Raw genomic sequence first — 13,474 nt, 5'->3', positions numbered from 1 at the left:
AGCAAACGATTTTGCAAAACAATTAGTATACGAATGCGAATTATTTTGGTAATTGAGTCTATACTATTAAATGATTTTAATTTGGTATTGCTATACCTAAAAGGACTTCTAGAGTGAAGTCTAAACGTTTGCTTGAGGTGAAGACGATTCAAACTGTTTTTAAAAGAACGAGACCCTAAGTGCTACATGTTATATGTTTAAATGCTTTGACTAAGCCTAGGATCCTAGATTTAGATGTTTATACCATAAATAAGTATTGATGTATTTTCCTGTGTGTTTTGTACGTTTGATTCGACTAGCTGTCCAGTAGTCAAACCAGGACTCAGGGGAGTCTATCATATATACGACGAGGCTAAGTAATAACTTAGCAGTATTGTGAGATTATGTGTTTACTTTTGAATATGAATATTCAACTATTTTAAATCCATAATCGCAGTAGTATAAAATAGCTAAGAGAGGTCCATTCGAACTAGCTATCTATTGGGCGGCAATAGGGTTGTGTGATCACCGACACCGATTTTAGATATACTTCTATCGAGGTATAGAGGTTTGTCTGTTGTGTTAAGTCATCGGGAAAGTGAATGCCCTGACTTCACAAGTGAACCCTGAGACGTCAGCAATACGGTTACGGTCGCGATTTAAACCGCGATGGCAGTTTCATGATTATGGTCCAGGTAACAAGGATACAAAATTAGACGATAATGATTTAGTTCACAGTCTTTATTCTGTTATCTGTATCCTCATGAGGCGAGTTTTTCTAATAGGAAAATTATGGAGTAGGGTTTCATATGGATCGACGTATTGGTCATATTTTATATATATGACCGTTATATATATATATGATGCGATTTTGGTATTGATCTGTAAACTGTTTACTCAATCATAAATATTTATATTTCTAACCCCGTTGTTGTTTCCATTTTCAGGCAATGAGCTTTGAGGTCTGTCGAGCTTCCACGTTCCTGCTTTAGGGGAGCTTTTCTTTTGGTATTGTACATATGTTTTGTACTCTTATAATGCTGCAATAGTATAAGTGTGATATACCAGCAGCCGTGCCACTAGTCCTCTGTTTAGATACTCTAATAGGATCTTGTCACTTGTATATGCCTTTTAGGTGGCTGCGTCTTGTGTTTTTGGGAGGGTAAAAAACAGTATGTTTTATATATGTCGGTTATGTGTAACCGGTTCGTTGTTTTAATATGTTTAATACCATCGTTGCGAGATGGAGAGGTGTCCGTATTATTTTATTCAAAATATTAAGAGTGGCGTGTGGTCCGGAACAGGGATGCCTATGTGTTAAGGCATGCGAGACTTAAGTCCCTGGTTTCCAGTGATCACCACGCCAAGCTTTCAGAAGGAAGCGAGGGCTGAGATAATGCGGTTATCCAACCAGTACTTTTGAAAACCATATTTTGACTTATATGTATATTTCAGAAATGTGTTTGCGTTAACAGAGATAAGTTTTAACAGTATTTTCTGAAAACGGATCGTGCGCGAGATGCGATCCAGTAATATTTGCAAAAATATTTCTAGAGGTTCTAGGCTTGCTGCGGGTTTTGGAACAACCATTCCCATTCCCTAGTGCCGGTCCTGACTTGGATTAGGGTGGAATTCGGGTCGTGACAAAGGTTGTATTAGAGCAACGTTCTAGGACTCGAATGTCTAAAGAATTGTTGCTGATACTGTTAAGTAAGTTGTGTTAGGAGTTGTAATAATTCTAAGTAGACTATTGCAGCAATATAGGATATCATGTCTTGATCAGTTTTCAGTTGTTGAGTACATTCAACTATAAGTAGCAACCAGTACACTTGTGTAGTTTGTATTGATGTTTTGATTAGGAACATGTGAAATGTTGTTGTGTTTGAGACACGTTGCTAATAGGGGGACATGAGAGATGTTCTTGTGTTCGAGGCACGCTGTTAGTGTAGTGCGGAATGGTCATATCAATTGACTAGTATTCAAAGAAGTCGATTCTGTTCAAATACAAAATAGAGCAAAGATTCCAGAAGAATCGTTTATTCAAGAAAATAGTTAGATTTTCTCTGAACTATATGTGTGATTGCAATGTTTTTTATTTATATGTGTTCATAAGGTGTCGTGTGATATATGAAAATGTGTTTTTCTATAACTGTTATAACGGCTACTGGCATTATGGCCACATGTATTTCAGCATGTTTGGGCCTAGTTGAGTTCAGCCACATGTTGTGTCTGATCCACATAGTAGCCAGTTATGCCTGATGTCACACCCTCTTAATTAAAATATTATTTATTCATAAAGTTATAACAAACACAATAATCCATTTCATACATTTCATTACGACACAAAAGTTTTAACTTATCACATAACCGTAACATTCAAACTATCTCACATCAAACACTTATACATAATATTATACGAAAACTCTTAGTACAAACGTTTCATTTATCTAACTTATTTACATAAACACTTCAAAATATATCCACGTGCAATGAACTCTCCATTGGCCCACCTGAAACCTCTATTAGATGCAAATGTCGACTAAATGCAACTCTTTGTATCCTAAAAAAAAAATAACGCAGAGGGGTGAGCCTGCAACTCAATAAGCAAATAGATATATGCCTACTAAATATACACATTCTTAAGAATTCCAAGTAACTAAAATATAACTCAACCGCTGATCCATTCAACATCAGTAATAACCATAACAAACATACCAATCCAATGTTCAATTGAAACAAAACATATTCACACATTTCCATAAACGTCAAGCTTACAAAAGGATATTCAATCATGCGCATAATTCACATGTTGGACCAAATCGCCATATAGGCAACCAACATAGTTATTGGCCCAAATCGCCCTTTAGGCAACCAATAACTTAATCTCACGTTGTTGGCCCGAATCGCTATTTTAGGCAACCAACGACTATCTCAATTCTCATTGAATATCCAAACATAAGCATGACATGATTCTCAAAACCAAAACATGACTCGCGCAAACAATTCAACCATAATTCACAAGCACATTTACGTCTCAAATTAATACACACTTGCAATTGCAAACAAACGTATATACCAAGTATAACACTATCTATTCACTTACTCAATTCACCAAGTCTCAAACCCGTGAAGTTCCAGGCTTGTCCATTGTATTACCTTCTAGTCTATAAGTACTTATTCACATATACGATCTCAATTCATTCACAAAGTAAAACTATTTTGATAATTTACATAAAGAAATAAACTAGTAACCATAACCCATTTTCTAGGCAGATTATGTGTAATGACTTCAAATAGGTACTACTCCTAACTCAAATATCATTTATACGAAATATTGATATGAGTCCTGTACATTTGAGTCTAATTTCATTTCCAATTGGAAGCACATCAATTGGATTAGTATAAATCAGATTATGCACATTACAATACCACTAGGTTAAACTGTCTAGACAGGTTATACATCTAAATGTTACTTCCTTATTTACCATCCAAATGACAGAATTAGTCTTTTGTAAAAACTAAAATGTTTTAGTTAACATCCTAAAGAATCCACATAATCAAAAATGGCTTCGTTTGGACATGCATAATGCATTTTATCAATTTCACAAGTAGCTAATGGTGCAGCCATAGTTCTACAAAGTAGGCAGAACATATACCCTATCTTGAAATTGATCCACACATCAATATAAACACAATTTGAAAAAGATATTCGGTGAATTTATATGTATATGAGTCTAGAAAACATACCAAAATGAACCAACCAAATTAGATCTCAATACAATGAGATATTCATGTTTTGGTGACACCCTATCAGGCTGTATAGGTAGACAAAGCAACAAAATGGTATGGCATATTAGGCTATCATAACGATTTCCAATGATGAAACACAAAGAATAACAATTGTAGTAGACTGGATTTAATTTCCATAGAATCAATAATCAATCCATGTGGAGTTCAATAACTCGGTTTATGATATAAACAACAGAGATAACATTTTCAGATATGTGCAGATTGCTTTCAAAAAGATGATAAACTCTAACCAAAACAATTAAATTACTTACCAAATATATTCGGTAAAGTGTCATTATTCCAAACTTCAATTAAAGTGTAATTGATATTGTTTCTGGATTTAGATTTAGGTTTTCATCACTTTCTTACTCTTTCTTCTCTCATGTTTAGATAAATGAAGAAAATATAGCTAAAGAGGTGATATTTAACTTATACATAAGGTTTCACTCAACTAAAATAGGATTAGTTTCATATAATTATCTTCCAATACAAACTTCTAATATAATCCTTGAAATATAATTAAACTCCAACTTAACCCTTTTAGTTTATTTCTTTTCATGGTAACCGAACCAATTAAGTTTTACCGAGGTGCTTTCAATACAATTTAATTCTAATATATTTGTTTGTCGTTATATCTAGTATTATTCATTTTAAATAGTTATTGCATTAATCAAACCCCAATTATTCCATTTAATTATATATCCATCATATGTTTAAATGTTCACGTAAATGCTTATGAATGACACTTACTCTTAATCGTCAAAATGAATGAAAATGCATTCAAATGTGGGTGTTACAACTCTCCCTACCTTAGAAAATTTTGTCTCGAAATTGAAGAACTTACCACCATCATGAAAAAGATAAGGATATTTCATTCTCATGTGTTCTTCCACCTCCCATGTAAATTCCTTTGGAGAATGACGACTCCATCTTACTTTAACCATCGGTATCTCCTTATTTCTTAATTTCTTTACCTCTCCTCCTAGTATTTCTATAGGTTCCCTCTATGTATACCAATTTCTCTGTGATTTCCACCTCCGGTTCTTGTATAACATGACTAGGATCAGATCTATATCTTCTTAACATGGAAATATGAAACACGTCATGAATTTGTGATAACTCTCCCGGTAATGCTAGTCGATAAGCCAATGGTCCAATTCTCTTAATGATTTCATATGGTCCAATATATCTTCGACTGAGCTTTCTCTGCTTCCCAAATCTCAAAATTCCTTTCCATGGAGATACTTTCAAGAATACTTTCTCACCCACTTCATATTCCATTTCCCTATAATGTCTATCAGTGTAGCTCTTTTTCCGATCTTGTGATGCTTTCAAACACTGTTGGACTGTTCGTATCTTACCTACAGTTTCTTGAACTATTTCAGGACCTTCAAGCTGTCTCATTCCTTAAATATCCCAACACACTGGAGTTCGACACTTTCTTCCATACAGTGCTTCATATGGAGCCATACCTATACTATAATGAAAACTATTATTGTAGGCAAATTCCATCAAAGGTAAATGATCATCGCAGTTCCCTTTAAACTCTATTGCTCAAACTCTCATCATGTTCTACAAAGTCTGAATAGTTCTTTCTGATTGCCCATCTGTCTGCGGATGAAATGCTGTACTGAAATGCAACTTAGTATCCATGGCATTTTGTAAACTACCCCAAAAGTGTGAAGTAAACCGTGGATCTCTATCAGACACAATTGAAATAGGCACACCATGCAATCAAACAATCTCACAAACATATAATGTAGCCAATTTATCTAGGGAATCAGTTTATTGAACAGGTAAGAAATTAGAAGATTTAGTGAGTCTATCAACAATAACCCAAATAGAATCATGCTTTCTGAATGTACGTGGCAACCCAACAACAATATCCATAGTTATATTTTGGGTTAATTGCAAATTAATACACAAACTTTACCCTAATTTGCAATTACAACACGAACTTTAAAACTTGGCAAATTGGTACACCGATTTTTATTTTTTGGCGAATTGATACACCAAACTGGAAAAACACTAACGTGGACCTTGTCATATGCAGCCAAGTGTTGTTGTATGATTGGTCGGTGTACTAATTTGCCAAAAAAATGAAAGTTGGTGTATTAAGTTGCCAAGTTTCAAAGTTCGTGTTGTAATTGCAAATTAGGCTAAAGTTCGTGTATTAATTTGCAATTAACCCTTATATTTTCTCCCATTTCCACTCTGCTATAGCTAAAGAATGAAGTTTACCTGCAGGTGCCTGATGTTCTGCTTTCACTTGTTCACATATTAAGTATTTAGCCACAAATTCTGACACATCTTTCTTCATTGTTGGCCACTAATAAAAAGGCTTCATATTCCTATACATTTTAGTACTTCCAGGATGCATATTATAGGGTGCATTATGAGCTTCTTCTAATATTTCCTCCCTCAAGTTTTCCACATTTGGAACACAAACACGACTGCCATTTAACAAAAGACCATCATCTCTCAGAATAAATTGATCATGTTTTCCTTGTTCAACCTTTCTTCTCATCTTCTGTAAATAAGGATCTTCAAATTGAGCTTCTTTAATTTTATCTTCAATAGAAGGCTTCACTTGCAAGGTGGCTAATAAGATATCATCATGTGTGTCCAACCAAGTATTCATTCCTCGAAGTGCAACTAAATATTCAATATCATAACAGAGCATACCTGCCATACGATCCACAACCTTTCGACTCAAAGCATCAGCAACAACATTTATTTTTCCAGGATGATAATCAATAGTACAATCATAATCTTTCAGTAACTCAATCCATCTTATTTGCCTTAAATTCAACTCTTTCTATGTAGGAATATATTTCAAGCTTTTGTGATCTGTGAAAACTTGAAACGTCTCACCATATAAGTAATGCCTCCATGTCTTCAATGCATGCACAATGGGTTTTAGTTCTAGATCATGTGTTGGATAATTTACTTCATGAGGTCGTAGTTGTCTGGAAGCATAAGCAATAACCTTCCCATGTTGCATTAATACACATACAAAGCCTTTCTTTGATGCATCAGTGTAAACCACATAACCTCCATTTTCAGATGGTAAAGAAAGTATTGGTGCTGAAGTAAGCCTTTTCTTTAATTCCTCAAAGCTTTTCTCACATGTGTTAATCCACTTGAAAGTTGCATTCTTTTTCAGCAAATTTCTCAACGGTTTTGCAATAACAGAAAAGTCTTTCACAAATCTTCTGTAATACCCTTCTAAAACCAGAAAACTTCGAACTTCTGTAACATTCTTTGGTGACTCCCATTCAAGAATAGCTTTAATTTTTGATGGATCTGGTTGTACACCATGTTTAGAAATTATATGCCCCAAAAAGACTATTTCTACCTACCAGAATTCACATTTACTAAACTTGGCATAAAGTTGCTTGTCTTTCAAAACTTGTAAGACAATTCTCAAATGTTGTTCATGTTCTTCATGGCTATGAGAATATATAAGAATATCATCAATAAACACAATCACAAACTGATCTAGATACTGCTGAAACGTTTTGTTCATTAATGACATAAAAGCAGCTGGAGCATTCGTCAATCCAAACTGCATCACAATAAACTCATAATGACCATACCTAGTTCTAAATGCAGTTTTAGGAATAGACTTTTCCTCAACTCGGAGTTGCCAATATCCTGATCGCAAATCAATTTTAGAAAATACAATGGCACCTCTTAATTGATCCAGTAAATCATCAATTCTTAACAATGAATATTTATTATTCACAGTAACCCTATTCAATTGTTTATAATCAATGCATAATTGCAAACTACCATCTTTGTTCTTTACAAATAACACAGGTGCGCCCTAGGGAGAAATACTAGGCCTGATGAACCCCTTATCAAGTAGTTCTTCTATCTGTTTCTTGAGTTCTTTCAATTCCAGTGGTGCCATTCTATATGGTGCAATAGAAATTGGAGCTGATCCAGGTATTGTTGCAATTTCAAAATCAACCTCCTTATGTTGTGGCAATCCAGGCAAATCATCAAGAAACACATCTGGAAAGTCTCTCACTACTGGAATTTCTGAAACCCCCGGACTAACTTTAGTCATATCTATTACACTAGCCAAATATGCTTGACATCCATCTTTAATCAAATAAAACGAGTAATAGCAGAGATTAAACAATTAGGCATTGTTTTCCTTTCCCCAACAATCATCGTTTTCATTTACCCTTGAATTTTCATAACTACTTCTTTAGTTTGACAATCAACAATTGCATGATGTTTTGACAACCAATCCATACCCAATATAACATCAAACTCTCTCAAGCGAATAACAATCAAATCAGCTTGTAAGTTCATACCATCCACAACTATAGGACAAGATTTTATCATAGTATTTATAATAATAACAACCCCAGTAGGCATAGAAACATATATATCATGTCCCAATGGTTCTAATATGCCATGCACACGTAATACAAACTCATGTGATATGAATGAACATGTAGATCCAGGATCAATTAACAGATGTCCATCACAATTACAGATAGAAAATGTACCAGTAATCACATCTGGTGCAGTAGGTGCATCTTGTCTCGTCACTGCAAATACTCGGGCTTGGGTCTGAGGTTGGCCTGTATATCCAGACTGTATAGCTGAAGATGTTCCTCCTCTATTACATGTTCCTCTTTCCCGACCTACACCCACTTTGTGTATATTTTCACCCACACTACTCTGACCCATAGCTTAAGATTCCTCAAGATAACCTTTCCTGAGTGGATAATCTCTAATAATATGGCCAGGCTGACGACAATTATAACACACAATAGGATTTCGTCCCCAACACTCCCTGAATGTACTCTACCACAGTTAGCACACATAGGAGTAGATCCCACACTAACTGACCTTGTTAGGTGTTGTCTACAATGAAACCAAGTAGATGTATATCAACCCCTGCCAAATAATATTGAGGATGGCTTACTTGACTGACCTCTTCCCTTCCCCCTATAGCCACTAGTACTTGAACTTAATCCTCTAAAAGAAAAGGAACTACCATGTCTTGAAGGAGCAGTAAAAGTCCCAGTCATTTTCTTCTTTTTAGACTCTATCTCACTCCTTTCAACTAGTATTTCTTCAGCCCTCAATGCCGCTTCAATCAATGCACTATCAGTAGAAGTCTTAACAGCAATTTTCTTTCGAATATCAATGTTCAAACCCCTTTCAAATTTACTTCTTTTCCTTTCCTCAATAGTTATCTCTTCAGTTGCATACTTTGAAGATCTGACAAATTGAAGTTCATATTCAGCCACTGATAACTCATTCTGCTTCTGTTCCATGAATTCAATTTTCTTTTTATCACGATACACTGGTGGCATGTATTTCTCACCAAATTCTCTGAGGAAATCATCCCAGGTTAAAGTCAATGACCTATTTCCGCTTCCTGGAACTGTTTCCCACCAATCCAAAGTATCCTTCTCAAATAATGACACTGCATTCAATTCAATCTAAAACTCTCTCTGTATTTCTCAACCATTCTTCAGCTTCTGCAGGATCTGTAGTACCTCCAAATGTCTTTGCCCCTTGTTTCCTAACTCTGTAATAGTTTTTATTAATTTCTGGTTCCTGTGCTCTATGGTGCGGAGGTGCTGCTATTCTTTGCAATATTTCAATAAACTATCGTAGCAAAGGATTTTCATCTTGCGGTGGAGCATTATCCTCAGAATGTTCCTGTTCATTAAAAGAAGCATTTCCAGGACCATGCACAGACTGAACAGACATTTCTGGGCTAATGGAATCATCTCCATGCTCATCCATCCTATAGAATATGTACTACATCAATTAGATGTATATCATGTTATGCATGTTATGCCAATATGCATCACAACTCTACGCCCTAGGGAATCTAATCCCCGCTCTGATACCACTAAATGTCACACCCTCTTAATTAAAATATTATTTACTCATAAAGTTACAACAAACACAACATAATCCATTTCATACATTTCATGTTACGACACAAAAGTTTTAACTTATCACATAACCGTAAAATTTAAACTATCTCACATCAATCACTTATACATAACATTATACAAAAACTCTTAGTCAAACGTTTCATTTATATAACTTATTTACATAAACACTTCAAAATATATGCACGTGCAATGAACTCTCCATTGGCCCACCCGAAATCTCTATCAGATGCAAATGTCGACTCAATGCAACTCTTTGTATCCTGAAAAAATATAACACAGAGGGGTCAGCCTACAACTCAATAAGCAAATAGATATATGCCTACTAAATATACACATTCATAAGCATTCCAAGTAACTAATAAATAACTCAACCGCTGATCCATTCAACATTAGCAATAACCATAACAAACATAACAATCCAATGTTCAATTCAAACCAAACATATTCACCCATTTCCAATCAACGTCAAGCTTACAAAAAGAATATTCAGTCATGCGCATAATTCACATGTTGGACCAGATCGCCATATAGGCAACCAACATAGTTATTGGCCCAAATCGCCCTTTAGGCAACCAATAACTTAATCTCACGTCGTTGGCCCGAATCGCTATTTTAGGCAACCAACGACTATCTCAATTCTTATCGAATATCCAAACATAAGCATGACATGATTATCAAAACCAAAACATGACTCGTGCAAACAATTCAACCATAATTCACAAGCACATATACGTCTCAAATTAATCGCAATTGCAAACAAACGTATATACCAAGTATAACACCATCTATTCACTTACTCAATTCATTGAGTCTCAAACCCGTGAAGTTCCAGGCTTGTCCGTCGTTGTACCTTCTATTCTATAAGTACCTATTCACATATACGATCTCAATTCATTTACAAAGTAAAACTATTTTGATAATTTACATAAAGAAATAAACTAGTAACCATAACCCCTTTTCTAGGCAGATTATGTGTAATGACTTCAAATAGGTACTACTCCTAACTCAAACATCATTTATACAAAATATTGATATGAGTCCTGTACATTTGAGTCTAATTTCATTTCCAATTGGATGCACATCAATTGGATTAGTATAAATTAGATTATGCACATTACAACACCACTAGGTTAAACTGTCTAGAAAGGTTATACATCTAAATGTTACTTACTTATTCACCATCCAAATGATAGAATTAGTCTTTTGTCAAAACTAAAATGTTTTAGTTAACATCCTAAAGAATCCACAGAATCAAAAATGACATCGTTTGGACATGTATTACTCATTTTAGTAATTTAACAAGTAGCTAATGGTGCAGCAATAGTTCTACAAAGTAGGCAGAACATATACCCTATCTTGCAATTGATCCACACATCAATATAAACATAATTTGACAAAACCCTTCAGTGAAGTTATATTTATATGAGTCTAGAAAATATAACAAAAAAAACCAACCAAATTAGATCTCAGTACAATGAGATATTCATATTTTGGGGACACCCTATCAGGCTGTATAGGTAGACAGAGCAACAAAATGGTATGGAGTATTAAGCTATCATAACGATTTCCAATGATGAAACACAAAGAATAACAATTGTAGTTGATTGGCTTTAATTTCCATAGAATCAAGAATAAATCCATTTAGAGTTCAATAACCCGGTTAATGATATAAACAACAGAGATAAAAGTTTCGGATATGTGTAGATTGCTTTCAAAAAGATGATGAACTCTAACCTAATCAACCAAAACACTTAAATTACTTACCAAATATATTAGTTTCTTGCTCCAAACTTCAATTAAAGTATAATTGATCTTGTTTCTAGAGTTAGGTTTAGGTTTTCATCACTTTCCTACTCTTTCTTCTCTCATGTTTAGATAAATGAAGAAAATATAGCTAAAGTGGTGATATTTAACTTATACATAAGTTTTCACTCAACTAAAATAGAATTAGTTTCATACAATTATCTTCCAATAGAAAAATCAAATATAATCCTTGAAATATAATTAAACTCCAACTTTACCCTTTTAGTTTATTTCTTTTCATGGTAACCACACCAATTAAGTTTTACCGACGTGCTTTCAATACAATTTATTTCTAATATATTTGTTTGTCGTTGTATTTACTATTCTTCATTTTAAATATTTATTGCATTAATCAAACCCCCATTATTCCATTTAATTATACATCCATCATATGTTTAAATGTTCACGTAAATGCTTATGAATGACACTTACTCTTAATCGTCAAAATGAATGAAAATGCACGAGCATAACTATATGATATTCAAATGTGGGTGTTACACTTGACTTGCCTAATCCATTAGAACCTGGAAATTCTGCTTCAATTTATGACATGGATAATGAGATTGATGCTATCAGATCAGAGGATCTAGAAGAATATATGGGGGATTAGGATAGTTCTAATGACAGTGCCAGCCACATCAGCCTTTACAAGATTTAGGCTAGAACAGTTTATTAGGAGAAGTAAGCCATCTTAAGAGTATTCAGAAAAAACAATAAGTCATTCCCCAAGTCAAAAGTGGGAAGATGTGCATGTCAATGAGGAACATGAGGAATAGAGTTTGAATAGGCAAAGACACTATGTGAGTAGGTTCACGATGGAGGATCTACTAGTAGGAGGCTATGCTATAGAGTTCACTAGGATATGTGAACAGGTTCCTGAGTTAATGAGAGATGGAGTTAAAGTTGGTAAAAGATTTGTAAGAGGCTTGGGTTCAGAGTTTAAGGAACTGATGGCGGAGCAATTTGACACAATGATGTATTTGGCTGGACGGGCTAGACAGATTGAGAAGCGATTGATGAGTAACCATACACCACCACAGCCATTCTACTACATCAAACCTGACGAGCCTACCTATACATTCCATAGAGTTCTGCTGCTGAGTTCAACAACCCTTACTTTGCACAGCGAGGGGGAAAGGTAAAGGAAAACTTATATGCCGATGCAGACGAGAAAAATGTCTGATGATTCGAGAGGCACCACCGCCTTAACAATCATCCTCAAGTATCATTAAAAATATGTGTCTTACGTTTAAGTAAGTATGTTTATGTGTTTTGGTATGAGGTACTAAAACTAGAAAACATAAAGTACAGATAAAGAATATTCTTAATCAAGACAACACATACTTATGAATGATAAATGTTAATAAACAGCCTGACGATGAATAATAACATAAAAGATAAATGTTTAATAAAAAATAATAAAGCCTAATGTGAGGATTAGCTAGGATAACCTTGAAATGGCACAGAGAAGTAATTTGAAAGAAACTTCTTAAAGTTTTATTTTACAATTGAACGTATAATTGTGCTCAGATGCATTCAAAATGCATGTTGCGAAAATCATAATAGAAGAAGCATACTTGAATTTTATATTTATTACATATATACATAAAACAAATTGACAAGGGCATGCATCATATATATTGATATATCAGTATATCAAAGAAAAGCAAATTGAGATAACAAGTCCTTGGGGATGAGAGATATCATCACCCTGAAGCACAATTGTATGAAAAAGATTTTGAATCATGAATTTGTGAATTCACAATTTGTTTGAAAAGTGAGATTTAAAAAGGCCTGCAGGCAAGACAAATTATAATTATCTCAAACGAGATAAATTGTATTTGTCTGACAAATTGTATTTGTATTTGTTAAGCGTTAGTGTATGCAAGACAAAACTGTATTTGTTCAAACGAAAACTATGTGATAGTGACAAGGTAGATGGGAAAATGGGATAAAGAATAACA

At 34.3% G+C, this 13,474-nt stretch overlaps 1 protein-coding gene across 1 annotated transcript; it reads right to left on the bottom strand.

Moving 5' to 3' along the window:
• Window positions 1-4,722: 4,722 nt before the first annotated feature.
• Window positions 4,723-5,172, bottom strand: LOC126669230 (uncharacterized). Its single transcript, XM_050362647.1, has one exon. It carries the CDS (start codon window positions 5,170-5,172, stop codon window positions 4,723-4,725), a length of 450 nt encoding a protein of 149 aa, XP_050218604.1.
• Window positions 5,173-13,474: the final 8,302 nt, after the last annotated feature.

The sequence above is a fragment of the Mercurialis annua genome, linkage group LG1-X (genome assembly GCF_937616625.2).
Source record: "Mercurialis annua linkage group LG1-X, ddMerAnnu1.2, whole genome shotgun sequence".
NCBI lineage: Eukaryota > Viridiplantae > Streptophyta > Magnoliopsida > Malpighiales > Euphorbiaceae > Mercurialis > Mercurialis annua.
This window is presented reverse-complemented; position numbering and strand designations above follow the sequence as displayed.